Source organism: Epinephelus fuscoguttatus, linkage group LG1 (genome assembly GCF_011397635.1).
Source record: "Epinephelus fuscoguttatus linkage group LG1, E.fuscoguttatus.final_Chr_v1".
NCBI classification, from domain to species: Eukaryota; Metazoa; Chordata; class Actinopteri; order Perciformes; family Serranidae; genus Epinephelus; species Epinephelus fuscoguttatus.
In genome coordinates, this window is record NC_064752.1 from 14,525,197 (window position 1) to 14,546,251 (window position 21,055).

General features: G+C 39.3%; 2 protein-coding genes across 4 annotated transcripts in view; both read left to right on the top strand.

Annotated features, from left to right (window-relative positions):
- igfn1.1 (immunoglobulin like and fibronectin type III domain containing 1, tandem duplicate 1) overlaps positions 1–7,274 on the top strand; it is a 36,129-nt gene extending 28,855 nt beyond the window's left edge. For all 3 annotated transcript variants that reach the window (XM_049599332.1, XM_049600830.1, XM_049600034.1), the window contains 8 exons: positions 1,408–1,587; positions 1,696–1,824; positions 1,922–2,230; positions 3,273–3,358; positions 3,462–3,654; positions 3,755–4,051; positions 6,257–6,583; positions 6,677–7,274. In XM_049599332.1, coding sequence (XP_049455289.1) covers positions 1,408–1,587; positions 1,696–1,824; positions 1,922–2,230; positions 3,273–3,358; positions 3,462–3,654; positions 3,755–4,051; positions 6,257–6,583; positions 6,677–6,681 — 1,526 coding nt within the window. In that variant the 3' untranslated portion in view covers positions 6,682–7,274. The remainder of the gene's footprint in view (positions 1–1,407; positions 1,588–1,695; positions 1,825–1,921; positions 2,231–3,272; positions 3,359–3,461; positions 3,655–3,754; positions 4,052–6,256; positions 6,584–6,676) is intronic.
- A 3,378-nt stretch (positions 7,275–10,652) lies between these two features.
- On the top strand, positions 10,653–20,812 carry igfn1.3 (immunoglobulin like and fibronectin type III domain containing 1, tandem duplicate 3). The gene is made up of 23 exons (XM_049603800.1): positions 10,653–10,704; positions 10,886–11,008; positions 11,109–11,245; positions 12,578–12,677; positions 12,776–12,817; positions 12,901–12,946; positions 13,071–13,254; positions 13,440–13,553; positions 13,681–13,843; positions 13,972–14,244; positions 14,428–15,099; positions 15,195–15,319; positions 15,401–15,542; positions 15,680–15,973; positions 16,081–16,377; positions 16,477–16,656; positions 16,754–16,882; positions 17,711–18,019; positions 18,108–18,193; positions 18,327–18,519; positions 18,878–19,174; positions 19,752–20,078; positions 20,169–20,812. Exons 1-23 carry the CDS (start codon positions 10,653–10,655, stop codon positions 20,171–20,173), a joined length of 4,290 nt encoding a protein of 1,429 aa, XP_049459757.1. The 3' UTR covers positions 20,174–20,812.
- The last annotated feature ends 243 nt before the right edge of the window (positions 20,813–21,055 follow it).

A 21,055-nucleotide genomic window follows, 5' to 3' on the forward strand; every position in this document is an offset into this window, starting at 1 on the left:
TTTAAGGGAGCTAAGAAAATATGCACAAATCTCTTGCATTGACTTCAACTCTGATTAACCCACAAATGTGCACCACTGACAAACGGCCAACTCTCTTGAAACTGTTGACCTTTGAGTGGAACGGAGAGCTCGAGATTCCAAAATCGAGGAGGCCATTGTTACTTTTCAGTAGTGTTGCATTATCCAGTTTTATATTGCTCCACAAAAGAGCAGTGGTGGAAGAAGTATTTAGATCTTACTTATACTTAAGTAAAAGTAGCAATACATCAGTATAGAAATAATGTCTGGCTGGATAAGTCTGGCATCCAAAATCTTACTCAAGTAACAGCACAAAAGCAAAAGTACTACAATGGCCCTAGAATATCATAAAGGCTATGAAATTACAATCATTGACAACTTAATGTGGACATCACTCTAATTTTGCTGCTATACATACCACTGGGTAGCTTGTCAATGTCACCAAAAGGATCATTCATTCATTCATTTTCCATAATGGCTTATCCTGTTGGGGGTCATGGGGGAGCTGGAGCCTATCCCAGCTGACATTGGGCGAGAAGCGGGGTACATCTTGGACGGGTCACCAGACTATCACAGGGCTGACACATAGAGACAGACAGCCATTCACGCTCACATTCACACCTATGGTCAATTCAAATTAACCTAGCCTGCATGTCTTTGGACTGTGGGAGGAAAGCGGAGTACCTGGAGAAAACCCACACTAACATGGGGAGAACATGCAAACTCTGCACAGAAGGGCTCCCCCACCCTGGGTTCAAATCAGGTACCCTCTTCCTGTGAGGCGACCATGTGCCAACATGTAAAATAAATGTAGCTACAATTGTAGCTTCCAAAATGTAGTGGAGTAGATGTACAAAGAAGCAAAAATTGAAATACTCAAGTAAAGTCCAAGTACCTCAAAACTGCAATTAAGTACAGTACTTGAGTAAATGTAATGTATTTATTAACATTCCTCCACTCCAAAAGAGGCCTGATTTTCAGACAGTTGTAAGACGGTAGTTGATGCTACAAATACATCTCATGAATAAACTATGTCTATCTATTGTCATGTTAGCAACTCTTCAGTAACTGCTTATTAAATAAAATGATATATAATCCTAAGAAATGAGATTCCAGGGGGAATGCAAACACCATTAAATAGTAAACAGAAGCTTGAGAGCTATTGTGATTCCATAGCACTAACATGTTCCCATCTTGCAAGCATTGTAGCCATTGGCTCACCAGCTAAAGTAGCTCATCAGCTAGCTCTGTGAGTAGTCCCTACATCACCAAGGACAAAACAAGCCTTTGCAATTCCAATATCACAATGAATTTATTCCGCAGTACGTAAGCAATTCTGCATTTTTGACTATGAAGTGATTCACAGACCCCAATCTTCTGTGTGCACAGCATATCCTGGACCTCCATCAGCACCAAAGGTTCTAAGTGCCTCCAAGAAATGCATCAAGCTCACTTGGACTCCTCCAGCCGACACCGGAGGAACCAATATTCTGGGATACAACCTTGAGAAACGCAAAAAGGGCAGCAACCTGTGGGGCCAAGTCAACCCACAAGATGAGATGATCAGAGGTTACTCTATTATCCATACCTTATTTCTGTTTGATCGTCTTATTGCAGCCTGTTACAACACAAGGTAAAGATCTAATGATTCCTATACTGCATATTTTTCCTACAAAGGTAAGGAATTTGGAGTTAAAGATTTAATCGAGGGCATGGAGTACGAATTCCGTGTGGCAGCAATCAACAGCTCTGGAGCGGGTGAACACAGCGCACCATCTGAGTTTGTGTTTGCCAGAGATCCTAAAAGTAGGTGGACATTTAGAACTGTTATCACAGTCAGTATTTTATCAACACCTCATACAGCCTACAAACTGCAGCACTGAATGTGAATCATGTGTTACAGAGCCTCCTGGTAAAGTCATAGACTTTAAAGCGACAGACTCCACCTACACAACCCTGTCCCTTTCTTGGACCAAACCCAAGGATGTTGAGGGGGTTGAGGATGAAGCTAAAGGATACTTTGTGGAGATCAGGCCCGCAGAAAGCACAATATGGGAACGCTGCAATGCAAACATGATAACCATGAATACCTATACAGTGAAAGGCTTGAAGTCAATGGCCATGTACTGGGTGAGAGTCATTGCTACTAATGATGGAGGACACGGACTACCACAGGAGCTGCCCAATTACATCCTCGCTATGCCCCCTCCTGGTAAGAAAATCAAGTCAAAGTTACTGATGTCAAACTGTTATATTGAATATTGTGATTACAGGGACTCAACAGTAAAAATAATTAAAAGCAGGGCTGGGCAGTATGGAGAAAATAAAGTATTGCTTGCTTTGGTCTGTATCAGGGACTAATTTGATGACAAAGTTGCATAATTGCCGAGAGTCGGTCTGTGTTCTTGCAGCAGCATTTACAAACGGACCAGATAAAATGCCTTGCACAAGACCTTGGCTCCAACTAGAAAACAATGTTTTGATGCATTGGATGTGCTGAATGTGCATATTAAGGCAGTACATGAGGAGGCGCACATTAATAATCCTCCAGGACTGTAACATGCTCATGTTTTACACAAATAATGTGTCATGCGACTGCAGTTGGTTCGGATAGAGGTCAGAACACATTCTCACCACAAACAAACGCACTAGAGTTTGTTGCTCAGTTGCTCTGGTGTCACCAGTGCAATGGCTGTGTTCACACCTGCCCAAACGAGCCGGACTTCGGTGGCAAACTGACCTGAGTTTGACCGAACCGACCCAAACAGGGCAGGTATGAAAGCACCCTCGGTAAAGGCAAATAACGGAACAGCTAGAACAGTCTGGTAAGGTCAAAAAATGACATGACTTTACTGAAATGCAGAAAGAAAACACTTAAAAAATTACAATATCCAAAATTGAATATGATATCAAGTCTCATATGACTATACCGATATAAAATTGATATATTTCACAGCCCTATTCAACAGTTAAAGACCTTGTATAATCACCGAGTTTAAAATGTTTAAACTGATCTGGATCAATTATGCAGATGTGGGGAGGGGAAAGAAAAGCAAGGCTTCATCTAGTTAACCTAAAGAGATTAATAGCTACTCCAAAAATCACTCTACTGTAAGAGTTACCTTGATCAGGATAATTGCAGCCTTGTATTGAACAATCAAGATAACTGCAATGATGAAACTGGTTCCTCAGCAATTGTTAACACAAACATTTCTGACAAATAATGACCAGCTTTCATCCTACTTTTCACCCAGTGCGACCAAGATTCACGGATGCCAAAATAAAGAGTTTCATGGTGGTGCAAGCAGGAAATTCTGCACGATTCAACATTAACTTTGAGGTAATTTCAGAAGTAATGAAGATGACTCATCTCCATGACAAGGCACAGTGATCTCATGTCATCTTCTGACAACTCTGACAAAATTGTACTGTGTTTTTCATAGGCCTCCCCTTGGCCTGAGGTCACCTGGCTGAAAGATGGAGTGCCAGTGCCTAAAAAGGTGACCATCAGCAACGCAGAGGGAACATCCCAGCTTCTGATTGCTTCCTCTGAGCGCTCAGATACTGGAATCTATACCATCACTGTCAAGAACATTGTCGGCCAAGACTCATTCAGCGTTGAAATTAGAGTCACAGGTTGAGTTTGGTGTAATACTGTACCTTTTTACAATCCAAATAATTCCTTCTATTTCCATATGCTGTAAACAGAGAGAAAACTTTTGTATCTTAATTCCAGATGAGCCGAAGCCGCCAGGTCCTGTGGAAACTGACGAAAACGTGCCTGGCACAGTGACCATTTCATGGACCCCATCTCCAGATGAGAAACGTGACGACAGGCTGCATTACATGGTAATGAAGCGTGATTCAAGTAAAAGAACATGGAACACCGTTGGAGATCACATCTTCAACAATAGATTCACAGTCTGCAACATAATGCCAGGCCGGGAATACCAGTTCAGAGTCTTCGCGAAGAATGATATGGGCTGCTCCAAACCCTCTGAATCACCAAAGTGGCTGATATCCCACAAGAAAGGTATGTGAATACTGGACAAATTTGGAGAAACACTGCATTTTCTAACAAGACATAGACTTATAGGAATACTTCACCCCCCCAAATGATAATTTATTTATAAATCACTCACCCTGTGTTACGGTGAATTTGTTTTTCCAAAATGCCTTCAGTGAACAAAGAATTCCTGATGAATTGAAGTGAAAGGGGTCCACGTTTAACAACAGCAAAACTATATCAAAACATCCATTTACAAACTCTCACACAGCTCACTCAGCATAATCCAAACCTTGATTATCCAGTCGAATGCTTACAACTTCTCAAACACATGCATTTTTGATAACACCTTAGTATTTACAACCAAAGTTGAGACTTATCTATGCTATCTTCAAAGCCAGATTCCGTTAACAAAAACAGTAATTTTACCTGGCTGAACACGGGCGCTGCCTTGATCATATTGTGGGACTTTGCTAAATCTGAACTAACCCTTCAAAACACCAAAGTCACACAATAAAACAAACTAAATAATCAAGGCAGTGGTAGACCAGCAACTCCCATGACCACCGAGGTAAAATTATAGTATTATATATTATATATTATATATATTACAATGGAGTCTGGCATTGAGGAGAGCATAGATAAGTTTCACTTTGAGTTCAGTTCCACATATGAAAGGGCTGCCTGTCTAAATTGTACTGAGTATACGCCTGGATAAATGAGACTTGGACTGCGTGAGTTGCGTGAGAGTTTGTAAACAGATGTTTTGATATAGTTTTGCAGTTCTTTGCGAATCAATTTTTTCTGTTTTTGGATTCTTTGATCACCGGAGGCATGAGAGAAAAACATTTTCCTCACAAATTGATATACAAATGAACATCCTGGGGAGGTAAAACATTACTTTAGGCAAATGCAGTTCCTCTTTCCTCTACCTCTTGAGTTGCCTCTGCAAAGCAGTAAAGCTACGAGCAGTTGAACCGTCTGCGTACTCTCTATCCTTGTGCATCTTTCGTAACAATGTTTAAAGGTTACACAATTCTATTTACTATATTCATTAATTTGAAAAAACGGCTGCCATTGGGCCACACATCTACTTTGCAGGTTCACATTTTCAGACAAATACAACAATCATTTCAGCCAGGGATGTCAAACTCATTTTAGTTCATGGGCCACATACAGTCCGATTTGATCGAAGGTGGGCTGGATGGTAAAACCCTTGCATAATATCCTTTAAATAACAAATGCCTCCAAATGTATTTCCTTTATTTTAGTTCAATGAAGTACATTTTAAAAATGCTCATCAGTTTACAAAAGAGATGACAAACAGCCTGTGATGTCACTGTCATTACATGTGCATTTTTCTATACATTCCCACTCCTGTGTAGTAATCCTAACATCACCACACCAAACTGAAGTTGAAGCTATTACGGAAGCAGGTTAAGTCTTCCCCTGCCTTACAGACCATTTGCAAATCAAAAGTGTCTTCGCAATAGGGTTCCACCAATACTGTTTTAAGAGAGAAATCTGATACTGATTCTTCTGTACTAAAGCTGCTGATTGACAATATTTTACACAATGTTAAATATCTATAAAAAATACCACAAGAACTGCATTCTGGTAAAAGTGGGAAAACCTCTGAGGCAGCATGTTACATGAAAAAAGCTACCCACTGTTTAACTTGCTCCTAAAACTGGACACATCTTAAGTCTTCACAAATGCATCACTATTAGTTGTGCAAAGTTAGCCAGTGGGCCTGACTGGACCCTTTGGCAGGTTCAGGCAGTATGTTTGACATTCCTGATTTAAGCCTCACCATCAGTCTAAGATCAATCTTTGTTTTGCCCTTTAATATTTCTTTTCTGTCAAGACTTTATGACGATATTCTTTTGATATCCAGCCAGTCAATCTGGATGATATGTTGGCTTGATTTGATCCAATCATCACACCATGTATCTTTGAGAAGTCTTTTTAATCGCTATCCATAGAATTTTGATACTGCAAAGCATTTAGATGGCACTTTATTAGCACTGGAACACAATATTAATACCACGTTGATTTGCTGTATCATTGTAAAGAACTCTACTATATAAGTAGGGCCACCATGCATTGCACCTGTAAATCAACAGTCCTACTGTACCTGTAGCACCACGCTAAGCTCAATGTTGAATCATGTCCTCCTGTTGGATGTTTTAAATTCCAATCTGATGCAACGCCTAATCTACTTTCTTCCAGAAAAGTTCATTCTGAACATGCCGGAAAGGAAGACGTGTAATCTGCAGTGTCCTCCCAAGTTCTTAGTCCCACTAAAAATGCACACCGCTCCTGAGGGCTACGAATGCTACATGAGCTGTGCCATAAAAGGGGACCCAACACCTCATGTGACGTGGCTCCGCGACAACGTCAGTCTGAATACCAACACTAACTACTTCATCTCCAACACCTGTGGAGTCTGTTCTCTGCTCATATTGAGGGTTGGACCTAATGACACCGGGGAGTATAAGATTGTTGCAGAAAACTTGCTGGGGAGGGCAGAGTGTGCCACCAAACTGTCAGTGAGAGGTAAATCTTTAGCTAGTTTAAAGAAGTTCTACACTAATGTGACGATCTTCAAAACCTGACACTAACAACTGCCTTTGTTTTCCTTTCACACAGAATAAATGAAGACACTGAAGATGGTAGAATTGTTCTAAAATGCATAGAGAAACCAAGCTGCTGGTAATTTACAGGCTGCATCTTTAGAGTTAAGCAAACCCTGTCAAATGTAGAACAATAGATTGATTGTTATAGATTGTTAACTAAACTCACAATAACGACCTAGAAATTTTGCAAGAAAGCCACAAACATGTTTTGTTTGCTCTGATTTCAGTTGTGCAATCTCAATAAAACAGACACTTGAAATACTAGTGTGCAATATGGCGTATTTTAACAGAGGTAAAGCACATGTTAAACAGGAAAAGTATTTACAGTACAAGACACTTTGTTGCAGTGATTTGCTGATTTTAAAAGTGCTATGTCAAGATTAGACTAAAGCCAATGGAACAATCTGTGTTTTACAATTATTTTTAGATGAATGGTGATTGTTTGGTTGCGATTGTTGTGTTTCCGTAACTGTGGATTTACAGTCTTCCCCCCCGAAATAAAATCAAGATGGCAAAAAATACTGACATGAAAAATGTACTGTATATGATACTGACTGTTACACAAAAAGAATATGTGTGGGTTTAGTGTAAATAAATATTTCATACTGCTATTGTGATGTGGAATTTTTAATCTGACCTTTGTGTCGCTGTGAAAAACGTTCACACTTAACAGATAATACATTTCAGTGTAGAAATATTAAAAACCAAAAAAGTATGTACCTGTCTGATTGATAGATGTGCGCATATTGTGGCCATGGGTCAAGCCTTGACATGGCTGGCAAGTATCAAAATTCATACCACTTGTTCACCTTCATGAAGGTTTATGTGAATAATTTATGCCCAGTCTTCTTGTGTTACCTCTCTGAGCGTATTTTTTGTAAGGTCAGACATTAGTCCAAGTTTAGAGCCACTGAAGAAGAGAGGGTCAACTGTTGCACCCTGGGCTAAAACTTGTCTGAGCAGTGCAGGATGACACCTCTCAGTTTCAGTGTGACATGCTCATTACAATGCTAAAATATATACTACTATGTAACTGTAGCTCTGTTCTGCTGTAGTCTAACAAGGCATTAAATAATAACTGTGGCCCACTGGTATTGGAATGAGGTTTAGCTTGTTTTGTTTGCTTTCATATGTCCCCAGTTGTATCAGTGAGTAAATACATTGAACATTCATGCATATTGTCTGATTTTAGGGGTAAACTTTAGCATTAAATTTTGATTCATTAAATCAGGCATTTCTAAACTTGTCTTCTAAACATTTCTAGAACACAATTAATTAATTGACACTTACCTCATTAAATGCTGGGATGAAATCAGGCAGCCTACATGTGCAAATTAAACTAATGGAGAGGCAGCTCAGCCCATGGCACTTCTATGTCACTTCTCATGAGACTTCCCTTTTTAATAAGAGCAGCCAAAAGCACCCTGCTGCTGAAATTCCAGTTTTGAGGGAGGGATTAGAAAGCTTTACTGCTGCGTTTCCTCTGGTGGCCCCTTTTCAAGAACCTATAGCACTTGAGGGGCCAAAGTGCAAGTCAGTAAACCTATCCCCAGGAGCCTCAGTGAAAAAGCAGTGGGCTTGGTTGCTTTGAGTGTCACTGAAAGACTGCATTGCCTCTCAAAACGAAGAGCCAACACTCAAGAATCAGCTGGAACCTGGCCGGCAACAGAGAACAGCAGTTCACTTGAGTGAAGATAGTAAGTACATTTATCAGCTACTGGGAAATTTCCTTATATGATTGCATATATTATTAAAATCTGTGAGCTAATTTATTTAAATATGTGCTAATCTGACACTGTTTTGCATATTACCGTTTACTAACCTTGAGCATAAATGGTAAGAACCAATGGGATTAGCTGCACTAATGTACAGTAATGAAACATGTTTTTAGACAAACATGCTTTTTGATGAGAAATGATAAAATCGAAAAAATGTTGAAAAATATCAACTCTTTTTTTACTTATGATTGCGCAGGAGCAAGAGAGTAGCGCTAGTCAAACTATAGAAACTATACACTTTCCATACCAACGTAGTATTTGTGTATTCACAGTTAAATCGCTGCTGCACTTCCCTCCTGCAAATAAGGGTAATAAAAAGTAAAAACCACCTTGCCTCTCCGGGTTTAGCACAAGGGATACAATATGTTGCTGAGCTTTAATGCGATATTTAATTTAGTGTTTTATCCCAAAAGAAATGACACACTAAAAGTATATGCTCTGCTATAAACACACACAGCTCTGAGACTTAGGACACAGACCTGACAAGTGTTTCATGAATCAGTTCACACCCTTGGCAAAGCTATTTTCTCTCTCAGACGAATATAGTTTCGCAGCAGTGCACCGGGTGGTGCAGACAGAAATATGCAGACACTTCATCAACTGACAGAACTTGGCATAATTTATTTTAATTAAATTTCATACTAATAATTTTAAGTGGCTATCAAATGTAATCCAAGACCAAAAGGCTTCTGTCATTAGACTAATGAGATCGTAAAAATAGAGGATTAACAGAAGTACGGGGAAGACAGAGTGCTTACATTAGTTTGTACTTGAGCCTGTGAGATACAATAAGAAGTTTAATTTACGTCATATATAAAGAGGTGATATTTACCACATGATATGTATTCTAATTCAAATGTAATCTTAATTAGAATAAATTACTTTAGGGTGTAAATGCTTTTCTGAATGAAGCCATTTGTCAGTCTTAAACACACAATGCTATATCTTACAAATATCTCTGCTAATGTGGCCCTTTCAGTCTTTGAGATGAAATATGTTGCGATAATATGACTTATTTTATTGAGCATAAAGGAACTTATTATTATCATTATTATTATTATTATAATTATTATTATTATTATTATTTTATATGTATATTTTTAATACATTTCTATACTTGTAAAATGCTTCTAAAGTATCTGATATTATTCTGAAAAGCTGTGACTGAAGTTTGCTCCTACAATAAAGCAATATTGGCTATAGCGTCTGGAGCATGAAACCTGACTAATTATACACTTTTGCATAATTATGAATTGATTAAAGTAATTAAGGTAATACCTGATGTTCAAAATGACCACTTAATAGTTTCAGAAAAACTTTATTTAATGGTGTAACTACAGAAAAAAAAGGGAAAAGAGGCTATTTTTAACCACACAAATGTTAACCTTTTCCTATGGTAGTACCTTTTCTATATTCTCTTTTTATCTTTTCACCTATTTCTTAAGATAATTTAAGGCTAAAAAGAAAGCAAAACCTAAATACAAAGACGGTAAATACAACTGTTATATTTGCAGTCAGCCATGTACCCCGCTTTCTGAGTCATGATGGATGTTTTATGGGGTATGTGACCTACTGCCTGCAAAATTAGGCCAGTCATTCACAGGAATCTACAAAGGGAATGTTAAGTATTTTGTGATCGCAGGAATCCTTTCAATTATAGCACAGATAGAGTTACAAACCCAGGTGTCCTGACACCAACTGGGATATATGTCTTAACGTCAAGGTTTAACACTGACGCCACATAATGCCACAATATGTAGCCCTTTTTATTAGAGGGAGCAATAAATTGTGTCTTATTGCATCTTAAGTGTCTCACAAAGGATGTGTTTTACTTGAAAATGCATCAGCGTCATGTTGTAAAAGCGGCCACACTGCCTTCAGCCACTAGTTAAAACAATGATAAGTGATATTCATTACAGATTCAGACCATCTGGATGAGATTAACTGCATGTCAGACAGATGGGGACTCTCATGGTTACTAAGAGTGGTCAGGTCATGCTTACAGCTCCAGAATACATTGGAATTTTTGGGTATGTTCGACACTGACATGGGGGAAAAACCCAATTACATTATCCAAGAAATGCTCAAAGTGTAGACCAATTAAAATGGTATACCAGTGAAGTAAACAGTGTCGCCTTATTAAGTGTCAAGTGTTTTAAAAGTACATTGTAATGTCTTTGGATTAACAGGGAAGCTGTTGTCTGAATCAAGATGTTTAAAATTCGTAAAGCGAAGGATGAGGAGCCAACTGCTCCGGGGCAGGGTGAGTAATTAGAGTCTGAATGCTTGTCTTCAACTGCAAATTACTGCCAGACAATAGTGTGTGCTTAAAACTAAATACATACAGCTTTTTCTGATGATATGATATATGAACTTGAATTATATCGGAGCTGTCAAAGGTTCATAAATGTGTCAATAATGCAACTGATCTCATTTAATGACAGTTAAAATTAGAAAGAGGTCAAAGGTGCCTGGAGTCATGATCACCCAGTATGTGGAAGAACTACCGCAAGGCATGACCACCCCAGATTTCACTCGGAAACCCATCGCTATAACTATTCAAGAAGGTAAAACACCACCTTTAATCACACATACATTTTTGATTTTCTAACATAGTTACACAACAGTACATTCTTGCTGCCATTTTTTTTTTTTTTTTTTTTTTAGGGAAACCGGTGATCTTCAGAGCGGTAATTACTGGTAATCCAACACCAACTGTGTCCTGGGTGAGAAATAATGGGGAAATTGATGAAGAAAGGTACAAAATCATCCAAGATAAAAATTCTGGCGAACACCAGCTACAGGTAAGATCACTGACCATGTGTCACAGAAAATGCTTTACAGTTGATCTGATACCAATACCAATATGGGATAGACATGTGATACTGCCTAAAATACTGGACAGAGTATCAGCGAGTATGAGGGTCTTTGCATCGATCCAATCCAATATAATTTATTAATACATTTTTAACAGGGTTCTTACAGATTAAGGGAAATTAGATTAAAGACTTTTTTAATGCCAATTATAAAATTATTTAAGACCATATTTACAATAATCAAAATTGAGGGAAAAAATACAAACATAGACAAACATACAATGTCAGAGAAAAATTATTTATTCACCAATGTCACAACACATTGGGGAACACAAATTAAATAAAATTAAATTATTTTGAAAATAGATAGAAATCATTTTAAGATTTTTACTATGCAAAGTCAGAGAAAAACAATAAATAAAATAATACTTCCCATGTCTGAACATTTTTAAGACTTTTGAAAGATTGAATTAAGATTTTTAATTAACAATTAAGGCCCTTTTTTTTAAATTAATACAATGTCCTTTAAAAATGTCACTTTCTGGAGTGGAACACAAATTAAATAAAATCTACCATATTTTTCCAAATAGTTTAGCCTGGGTGTTTATTTCACAAAATCGATTTTGACCCCAGGCGTTTAAAAGAACCAGGCAGCTATTTGCTCAAGGCCTTTTTTTTTTTTTTTCTTCACCGACCTGCACCAGGCCGTTATTTGATTACAGTTCCTGTCCAGTATGTTTTTAGTGCAAAAATACATACTGTATAATGTAGGGGTGAGTTCATGTCCAAAAATCTCTAAATTTTTTTTTAATGAATACAATGTCTTTTAAGACTTATGCAGGAACCCTGTTAAAAATAGTTTCACACCTGCAATAACAATGACAGTTTTCCCAGAAATCAATTCCTCTTTGCTGCTTTAAAACAGTAGCCTTCATAGCATGTTGCGCTGTGCAGCCACTGGCAACCTCTGTTTTAGAGTGGCGAAGAAGAAGTGAAGTCCAATAAATAGTGTAATGCTGGTCATTGGCAAAATTTAAGCATGTCTATGGCATTCATTCTCTGTATGCAAAGGGTTTAGCCTCACATCCATTCAGGGTTAGTGGTATACAGCTGTGTATTTTTCTTTTTTAATGCAATGGTATCACATCAATTGCTGACAGAAAAGTTGAGGTACTGGAAAGGCAAAATTGGTATTGGAGCATCTCTAGAATGCTTATTCAAGTTAATGAAGGCTGATGGATCAATTCATCAATCAGAATGTTCGACAGGTCATCCATCGGGATTTTCCAAAAACACTGATGATCATTTATTGATTGACAGATGCCTGATGTAACAGCGGATCAGGCCGATACCTACAAGTGTTATGCCAGAAATGAATATGGAAAAGCGGTTGTAACTGCTACGCTGAATGTTATTGAGGGTCAGTTACTCACTTTTATTCCATTACACATCAAATATAAACCAATTGTTAAGATTAATCACATCAGTCTCACTTCACTTCCTTTTCTTCCATTTCAGTTGGCTATAAGAAGAGCAGAGCCATGCAAGAATCAAGAACAGGTACACAGCCTAAGTTTAATCTATAATAAAGAAGGGTCAGCCACTGAATAAAAATTTTAAACATGCTGCTCGTTTTGTTGTAGCCATCCGAGAGGTGCCTGAGGACTTTAAAAAGGCCTTAAAAAATAAGTAAGTATTACATTTACAAATAGGCAAATGTAAATGACTGTGTTTTTTTGTTTTTGTTGTTTTTCCTAACCATGTATGATTATCACCTTACACTGCTTAATTGTTCTTTTCCTTCTTTTTATAGGGTTGACATGGAGGCAAAAGAAGAGAAGAAACGTGAAATTGATGATAGCTTTTGGGAACTGTTGATGAGTGCGGACAAGAAAGATTATGAGAGCATCTGCAGTCAGTACGGTGTCACTGATTTTCGTGGGATGCTCACGAAACTAAACGCGAAGAAGTTCGAAAGGCAGCAAGAGCAAGAAAGGGTATGTTTCAGCTTGAATTCAAATTTTAATTTTCAATGAGACTTCTAGCTGGTTACGAAAATTATATTATAATTATATATATACATATATACATGTATACTCTAAACCAACACAGCAGTCATCATTGTGTGAATGAATGCACACTCTACAAACTCTCTTTTTCCTCTTACTTCTTATTACTACAGGTTGTTGAAAGGCTATGCAACCTAAAGCCCATTGAACTGAAAGACAGTGGAGATGCAGAGTTTGAACTTGAAATGTCACTGAAAGACCCCAGCAGCAAAATCTTCTTATTCAAGGTGAGTTATTCCATTTTAAATATTTACTTGTTTACTCAGTGGTTGATAAATTAAACAAAAGCACTGATAGTCTGCAACACATTCACATGCACGGTACATAATGTTCTGACTGTTTATGTTTACTTAGGATGGAGTTATGATTCCTTTTGATGCGGAGACAGAGGTAAAACATGGACTAAGGCAAGTGGGAAAGAAGTTTGTGTTTAGCATCAATGGTGTTGAGCCGGATGATGCAGGATTATACCAGGTGGAGGTTGATGGAGTTAAGATCTTCTCAACGGACTTCAAACGTAAGACGATGCACCAAATTGATTATCTACATGCCATCACAACAGTCAACAAGAGCTGAGAATGCTTGCTAGGAGTTGTCCTGTAACAGATACCATGTTATGCTAACAATAATTTTGGCTTTGTCTAGCTCCCCCAGTGGACTTCTTGGTCAAGATTCAAGATGTGAAAGCGGAGGAAAGAGAGGACGCTGTGTTTGAGTGTGTCATCTCACAGCCCCTGAAAAAGATTAACTGGATGGGAAAGAATGTCCAGCTGGAGCAGGGGGACAAATACGACATCCTTGTGTCAGAGGATATGCTGATTCACACACTGGTGGTGAAGGACTGCATGCCATTGGACAAAGGAATCTATGCGGCTGTGACTGGACTTGTCTCCTGCAGTGCCTGGCTTATAGTGGAAGGTACCGTCGATATATTTTAATTACTCAATCAATCAATCAATCAATCAAACTTTATTTATATAGCGCCTTTCATACATCAAAAATGCAACCCCAAAGCACTTACTGTTCAAAAAAGTTGATCAAACACAGCAAATGTCTCATAAAGCATTAAAAATGTCCTGGTACTGTGTATCTTTTTGTTAGTTGACAATGACCCAAACTCACATGGAAAGAAGAAAGCTCGCAAAACAACCAGAGCAGGTGGTGGTGGAGCTGAACTTTTGAAGATTGCTCAGGAGCAAAATGCTAAGGTACAAAAGGAGAGAGAAGAATTGATTGCAAAGGCAAAGGCAGAGGCAGAAGTTGCTGCTGCAGCTGCCGCTGCTGCTGCAGCTGAGAAAGCAGAAGCCGAAGCTAAAGCAAAGGCAGAAGCAGAAGCCAAAGCCAAAGCCAGAGCTGAAGCTAAGGCTAAAGCTAAAGCTAAAGCTAAGGTGAAACCAAAGGAAAAGGGAGATGAGGGAGATGAAAAGACGAAGACAAAGACAAAGACAAAGGCCAAGGTAAAGGCAAAGGCAAAGGCAAAAGGTGGAGAAGGTGCAGAAGGTGTAGAAGGTGTAGAAACAACCACTGCTGAGGGAGAAGGCGATGAAGAGGATGAAGAAGAGTATGAGGAAGAGGCTGAGGAAGGGGCTGAGGAAGGGGCTGAGGAAGGGGCTGAGGAAGGGGCTGAGGAAAAGTCAGCTGAGCCTGCATCATCAGAACCCAAGCAGGAGGGAGAGGCCCCTACTGAAGTTGCTGATGCTGAAGGAGAAGCGCCCGCTCAAGAGAAAAGAAAGAGAGTGAGAGCAGGCCCACTTGTCCCTGAAACAGTCATTGGTACGCGCAAGAACACAGTCATTCAATTCTAAGCACTGCTATATTGTTCATCTCTTTTTGTTCCCAGTTAACAATAACTTTGTATTTCCATTTAGACCCAGGAGTGTACTTCACCAGCGGACTGTCAGATGTAGCTGCAATCATTGGTACTGATGCAGAACTGGTCTGCAGGCTGAGCAGTGAGGAGTGTGATGGAGTGTGGTACAAAGATGGGATAGAGGTGAGGAAGAGCTGATACAGGAATAGCTTTCATCTTTAACCCTCTGAGATTTAAAAGTGGTAACATGTGTGTGCATTTCAGATAACGGCTACAGAGGATATCTGCATTGTTAAAGATGGGACTTATCGCAAACTGATCATCAAAAACTGCAAAGAAGAGGATGCTGGAAAGTACAAATGTGAAGCTGATGGCCGTAAAACAGAAGCTGCACTAAGTGTTGAAGGTACTGTACTCAAGTTGAGGTACTCCAACTAAAGCTGAACAAAAGGGCAGCCACTGTGAGAATGTGTGTAAAACATTTTTCTTCACAGCTCAGCAATAAAAGTCTCAGTTTGAAAAAGCTGTGTGCTTTTTCACTAGATCCTCCAAGAATTAAATCTGAGGACCTCGAAGAGTTCAAAAAACCTGTTGTAATCAAAACTGGGAAAGGGGCAGCCTTCGAGCTGTCTTTCATTGGCCGGGAGCCCATGAAGATCCAGTGGTACAGCGAGGGCGAGGAGCTGTTGGAAGACACCCACACCAAAATCGAGAAGTCCTCCTCACACACCCGCCTAGTGCTAACAAAGTGCCATCGCAAAATATCAGGAGAAATTAAGATAAAGATTAAGAATGAATGTGGAACAACTGAGGCCATCTCACAGCTCCTTGTGTTGGGTAAGGTCGCACTGCATGTTGAGAACTGTATGTTCTTCATCTGTACAAATTTTATATAAATAATATAAGACATGGATATGAGTGTTTGTTCTTTTTTCTTACTGCAGATAAACCAACACCACCCTTAGGCCCTGTGGATATCATTGAAAGTTCTGCAAATTGCATTGACTTCAAATGGAGGCCTCCCAAAGACAACGGCGGTGCCCCAATCACAGACTACATCCTGGAGCGCCAGCAAATTGGCCGAAACAGCTGGAAGAAACTGGGCAAGATTGGCCCAGAGCCAAAATACAAGGATACTGACGTGGATCATGGAAGAAAGTACTGCTACCACATCAGGGCGGAGACTGAGCAAGGCATCAGTGAAATGATGGAGACTGATGACATTCAGGCAGGGACAAAGGGTAAGCTTTCCTACAAGCACAGCAACACTTACTGACAGTGTACCAAATACAAAAGGCTTTTTGTGTTAGCCTCTTTCTAAAATGTTATCCATATCTCAGCATACCCTGGACCTCCTTCTACACCAAAAATTGTCAGTGCTTTCAAAGACTGCATCAATCTTGCCTGGTCTGCACCCACTAACACCGGAGGAACCAACATTCTGGGATACAATGTGGAGAAGCGCAAGAATGGCAGTAATCTGTGGGGCTTAGTAAACCCACCCGAGGAGCCCATCAGAGGTACAGCGTTGTTTACAGTTTGAATACAGAAATGTGCAAAACTAAAGATTATTTCCTACAGTTTAAGTCTTAACTATATGTTTTTAAATGCCAACAGAGAAAAAGTACGCAGTGAAGGATGTTGTTGAAGGCCTTGAGTATGAGTTCCGTGTATCAGCCATCAACATTTCTGGTGCCGGAGAGCCGAGTGCGCCTTCTGAATTTGTGTTTGCAAGAGATCCAAAGAGTGAGTAATAAGCCAATAAAGGCTATACTGTTCTGACCTTAATGATTGATGTTTGTAGGTGCAACGCTATCAAAAAAACAGCGAACATGAGGAAAAAAGTAGCACCTGCACACCTACTCCATGCCACAAAGTTTAATCAAGACATTTCAATTCTACTGGGGTCTTCTTAGAGTCAAAAGCATCATTTTGACTGGAGACAAACTTCCTGGGATACACTGCAAAGAAACACAAGAATGGAAGTAATCTGTGGGGCTTAATTAACCCTTTGAAACCTGAGGTAAACATGGAAATAGGAAAAAAGAAATGACCCAAACATGAGCAGGATATGAAAATAATTACATAAGAATACAGTGTTTTTTTTCTGCCACCCAATTTTAAATGTATAATTATAAATATATAATTTTAATATTATACATAGAATTTTCTGGGCATTCTCCACTTGTTTTTTTTTTTTTTTTTTTAATATACGTTTCTAATAATGCTCCCTTTCTCTCAGCTAATTTTCTAACATTTCTTTGATTTGCAGGATATTTTATGCCAAATTGCTGAGTCCTTTTTTTCTTAATGAAAACAACCCAATTTGCTCAGTATTAAAGAATACTTGTGAAAGGTGTCTGGAGTCATGTTGCTGCAGGTTTCAGAGTGTTACCCCAACGTTTCAATCCTACTTGGATCCTCAAAATAATCCTTTTGACTTAACAAAGATCTGAAGAGGATAGAAATAACGATGACTAAACCTTTGTACCATGGAGTAAGTGTGAAGGCATCACTTTTTTCTCTCAGTGATCAACTGCTTATATGTCAGTGCTTTAATGCTTACACTTTCAGAGCCTCCTGGTAAAGTTATCGACCTGAAGGTGACCGACTCCACATACACAACCTTATCACTGGGCTGGAACAAACCCACAGAGGAGGAAGGGGTCCAAGATGAGGCCAAAGGCTACTTTGTGGAGCTCAGACCAGCAGAAAACCCAGAATGGGGTCGCTGTAACTCCAATGCTATCATTATGAACTCTTATACCATCATGGGTCTGAAGTCTATGGCCATGTACTGGGTAAGAGTTGTAGCAACCAATGAGGGTGGAGACGGTGAGCCTCAAGAGTTGCCCAACTACATCATTGCAATGCCTCCTCCAGGTGAGTCACTGGGAATTATGAACTGACTACAGACATTTGACATCTAACCTTAATTTAATCTGTTCAATTTCTCCCCACATTGTCACAGTGAGGCCTCACTTCACTGACAAAAAAATGAAGAACTTTGTGGTGATGAAAGCTGGGAACGCTGCTCGAGTCACCTTCAACTTTGAGGTTCGATATAATATTCATGCAAATACTTAGGAACACAAAAACGCTAAGTTTTATTCAATGTCCTGTTTAAAGTTGCTGCTCTACAAAAAAGTATAAACCCACATCTCAGCCCAGTATCTGCTGCTGTTGACAGGCCTCTCCAATACCAACTATCAACTGGCTAAAGGACGGACTTCCTGTCGGCAAGCATGTAACAATGAGCAACACAGACACATCGTCGCAGATAATGATCCCTTCAGCAGAACGCCAAGACACGGGGATCTACACAATCATTGTCAAGAACATTGTTGGTCAGGAGACCTCGAGTGTTGAGATAAGAGTCACAGGTACATTAAAAAATAATATTTAAACGTATCCATGACAAACAGAAGTTAAAAGTGCCAAAGGTTTATGGATTTGCAATGTGATATCATATGCCACATCTTTTTGGAAAAGTTGCTGTAGTGTTTGGAGGAAGCAAAAATGGTTCTTATATTTCCAGAATTAATTATTTAAGCTTTTAATTATTAATATTCTTTAAGATGCAAAAATTCAAAAAATATTAAGTCACTGCTGACAATATGTTCAAAATCTTGTGCATGCTATATTTTGTGTACACTTTGGCGTTGAGGGATGCATGGGGAAAGTTTAAAGAGAGCAAGACTAATAGCAACATTTCAAAAATCCTTTCCTACCTGTCTCCAGATGACCCCAAGCCTCCAGGCCCTGTGGAGCTGGAGGAGAACGTGTCAGGAACAGTGTCGATCTCCTGGACTCCCTCTCCAGATGAGAAGAAAGACGACAGGCTGCACTACATGATCACCAAACGCGACTCTGTGAAGCGCACCTGGCAAACTGTGGCCGATCATCTCTTCAATAACAAGTTCACTGTCATCAATATCATGCCGGGACGGCAGTATAAGTTCCGGGTCTACACCAAGAATGACATGGGGGTCTCCAACCCATCTGAGTCGGCAGTCTGGGAAGTGAAGAAAAGAAAAGGCAGGTTTAAATAACGTGATACAAAACTGTGTTGTTGTTTTTTTCATTAGGCTATGTTAATGTGAAACTCTTTTTTTATCCTGAGGCTTTTGTTGCACTTTGCAGTGGCGTGGTGAGTGCAGATGTCGTTGGTTCTGCACCGCTGTCTGTCTATAAACGCATGAGACTTTCACACTGAGCTGAAATGAAATGAGAACTCATAACTTTGGTAAAAAAAACAACAACAACATAATAAACAGTCTCATACTGCATTTTGATGTCAGTTATGGCATGTTGTGTGTAACCACAGGCGGGGCTCAGGCCCACACACGGGAGCTCTGCAGGGTGGAGTAGAAAAGGAGAGCGGAGAGTTGGAGATGGCTGCACTCTGCATGTCTCTGCATTAAAGCTTCACAATTAAAAACACCTGTGTGAAAGCTAACATTAAACAAAGGATCAATCCTCTATATAGCTGAATAAACCTGATTCCAATCAGTTAAAAAACACCTTGATCAGCCGTGATTCCGATTTCTGAGAACTGACTTGGCCATCCCTAATTTATACCCTTTAACCCTTTTCTTTTCTTGCGTCCTTTCAGAAACATTTTCCTTGAGCCTTCCTCCCTCTAAAGACTGCAGCTTTGAGTCGCCTCCTTCATTCTCTGTTCCGCTAAAAATGCGAAACAGTCCAGAGAGCTATGAGTGCTACATGAGCTGTGCGGTGACGGGAAACCCCAAACCCCATGTTACCTGGTACAGAAATAGCATCAGCCTCAACACCAACACTAACTACTACATCACTAACACATGCGGGGTCTGCTCCATGGTGATACTCAAAGTTGGACCCAAGGACAGCGGGGACTACACAGTCATTGCAGAGAACCCTCTGGGCAGAGTGGAGTGTTCAACTAAACTTGCTGTTAAAGGTAAAAATATGTTTAAATTTATTTGTTACATCTTGGAGTCTACTCCTCTGATTACATGTTTTAACAGTTTTCTGTTCTCTCCTCCTTCAGACTAGGGTGATGCAGTGAACTCCTGGAGATGGCTGCTCCATTTTAAATGAATGGGAAACAAAGGATGTGCCAATTTCTGAAACCTGCTTTTTTTGTGAATTATTGTATTAATGTGTTTCAATAAACTGTGAAGAAAATAAAGGATGAGAAAGAAGAGAGTAATGAAGGAATAGCTCCTGATGTTATCCACAAATGCTCTAAAGCAACAATAACAAATGTGATGAATTCAAACTAGATTTTGTTGTGTTTGAGTGCACATTTTACTCAATTTATCTACTGGATGCAAAGAGCATTTTGACAAGAGACGTCCGAGAATCAACAGTAATTATATGCTAATCTTGCACCCAAACGTGTTTATTCATTGACCTATTTTTCCCTGAGCTGTGATTAGAGTTAGTTTCCTGTCTGCAGAAAATCTGCTGGCTTCTGTGATGTTACTACCTCATGGAAAATTGATGACATGACAATATGGCTATAACTGAGCATGTTATAGAGTGTCTATGTAGTGTTTGAATTAGTAATCAGAATGCCAAATGTAAATAAATCTTTACTGATCAACTGTGATGTGCCCTACTTGCCTGTCTTTAAAGGGGACTTGCAATGCTTTTCTCTATTTTGTGTGTCACAATAAAGAACACTTTGAAGACTTAGTTTCCAAACTTTTTTCTACTCTGTCTACACTATGACATCATAGTGCACTGGATTTCTTTACACTCATCTGCTCCAGGCCTACACAGCTGCATGTTAAAGTCAGGGAAACACGTAGTTGCAGATGTTGTATATTTCTCCCCATATTCCTGCTGGAACATGTCCGGTGGTGTTTGGAAGCTTTTAATGGGGATTTTTCATGGTACAAAGTGCGGCTTTTCTCTGTTACAGTAATTCCC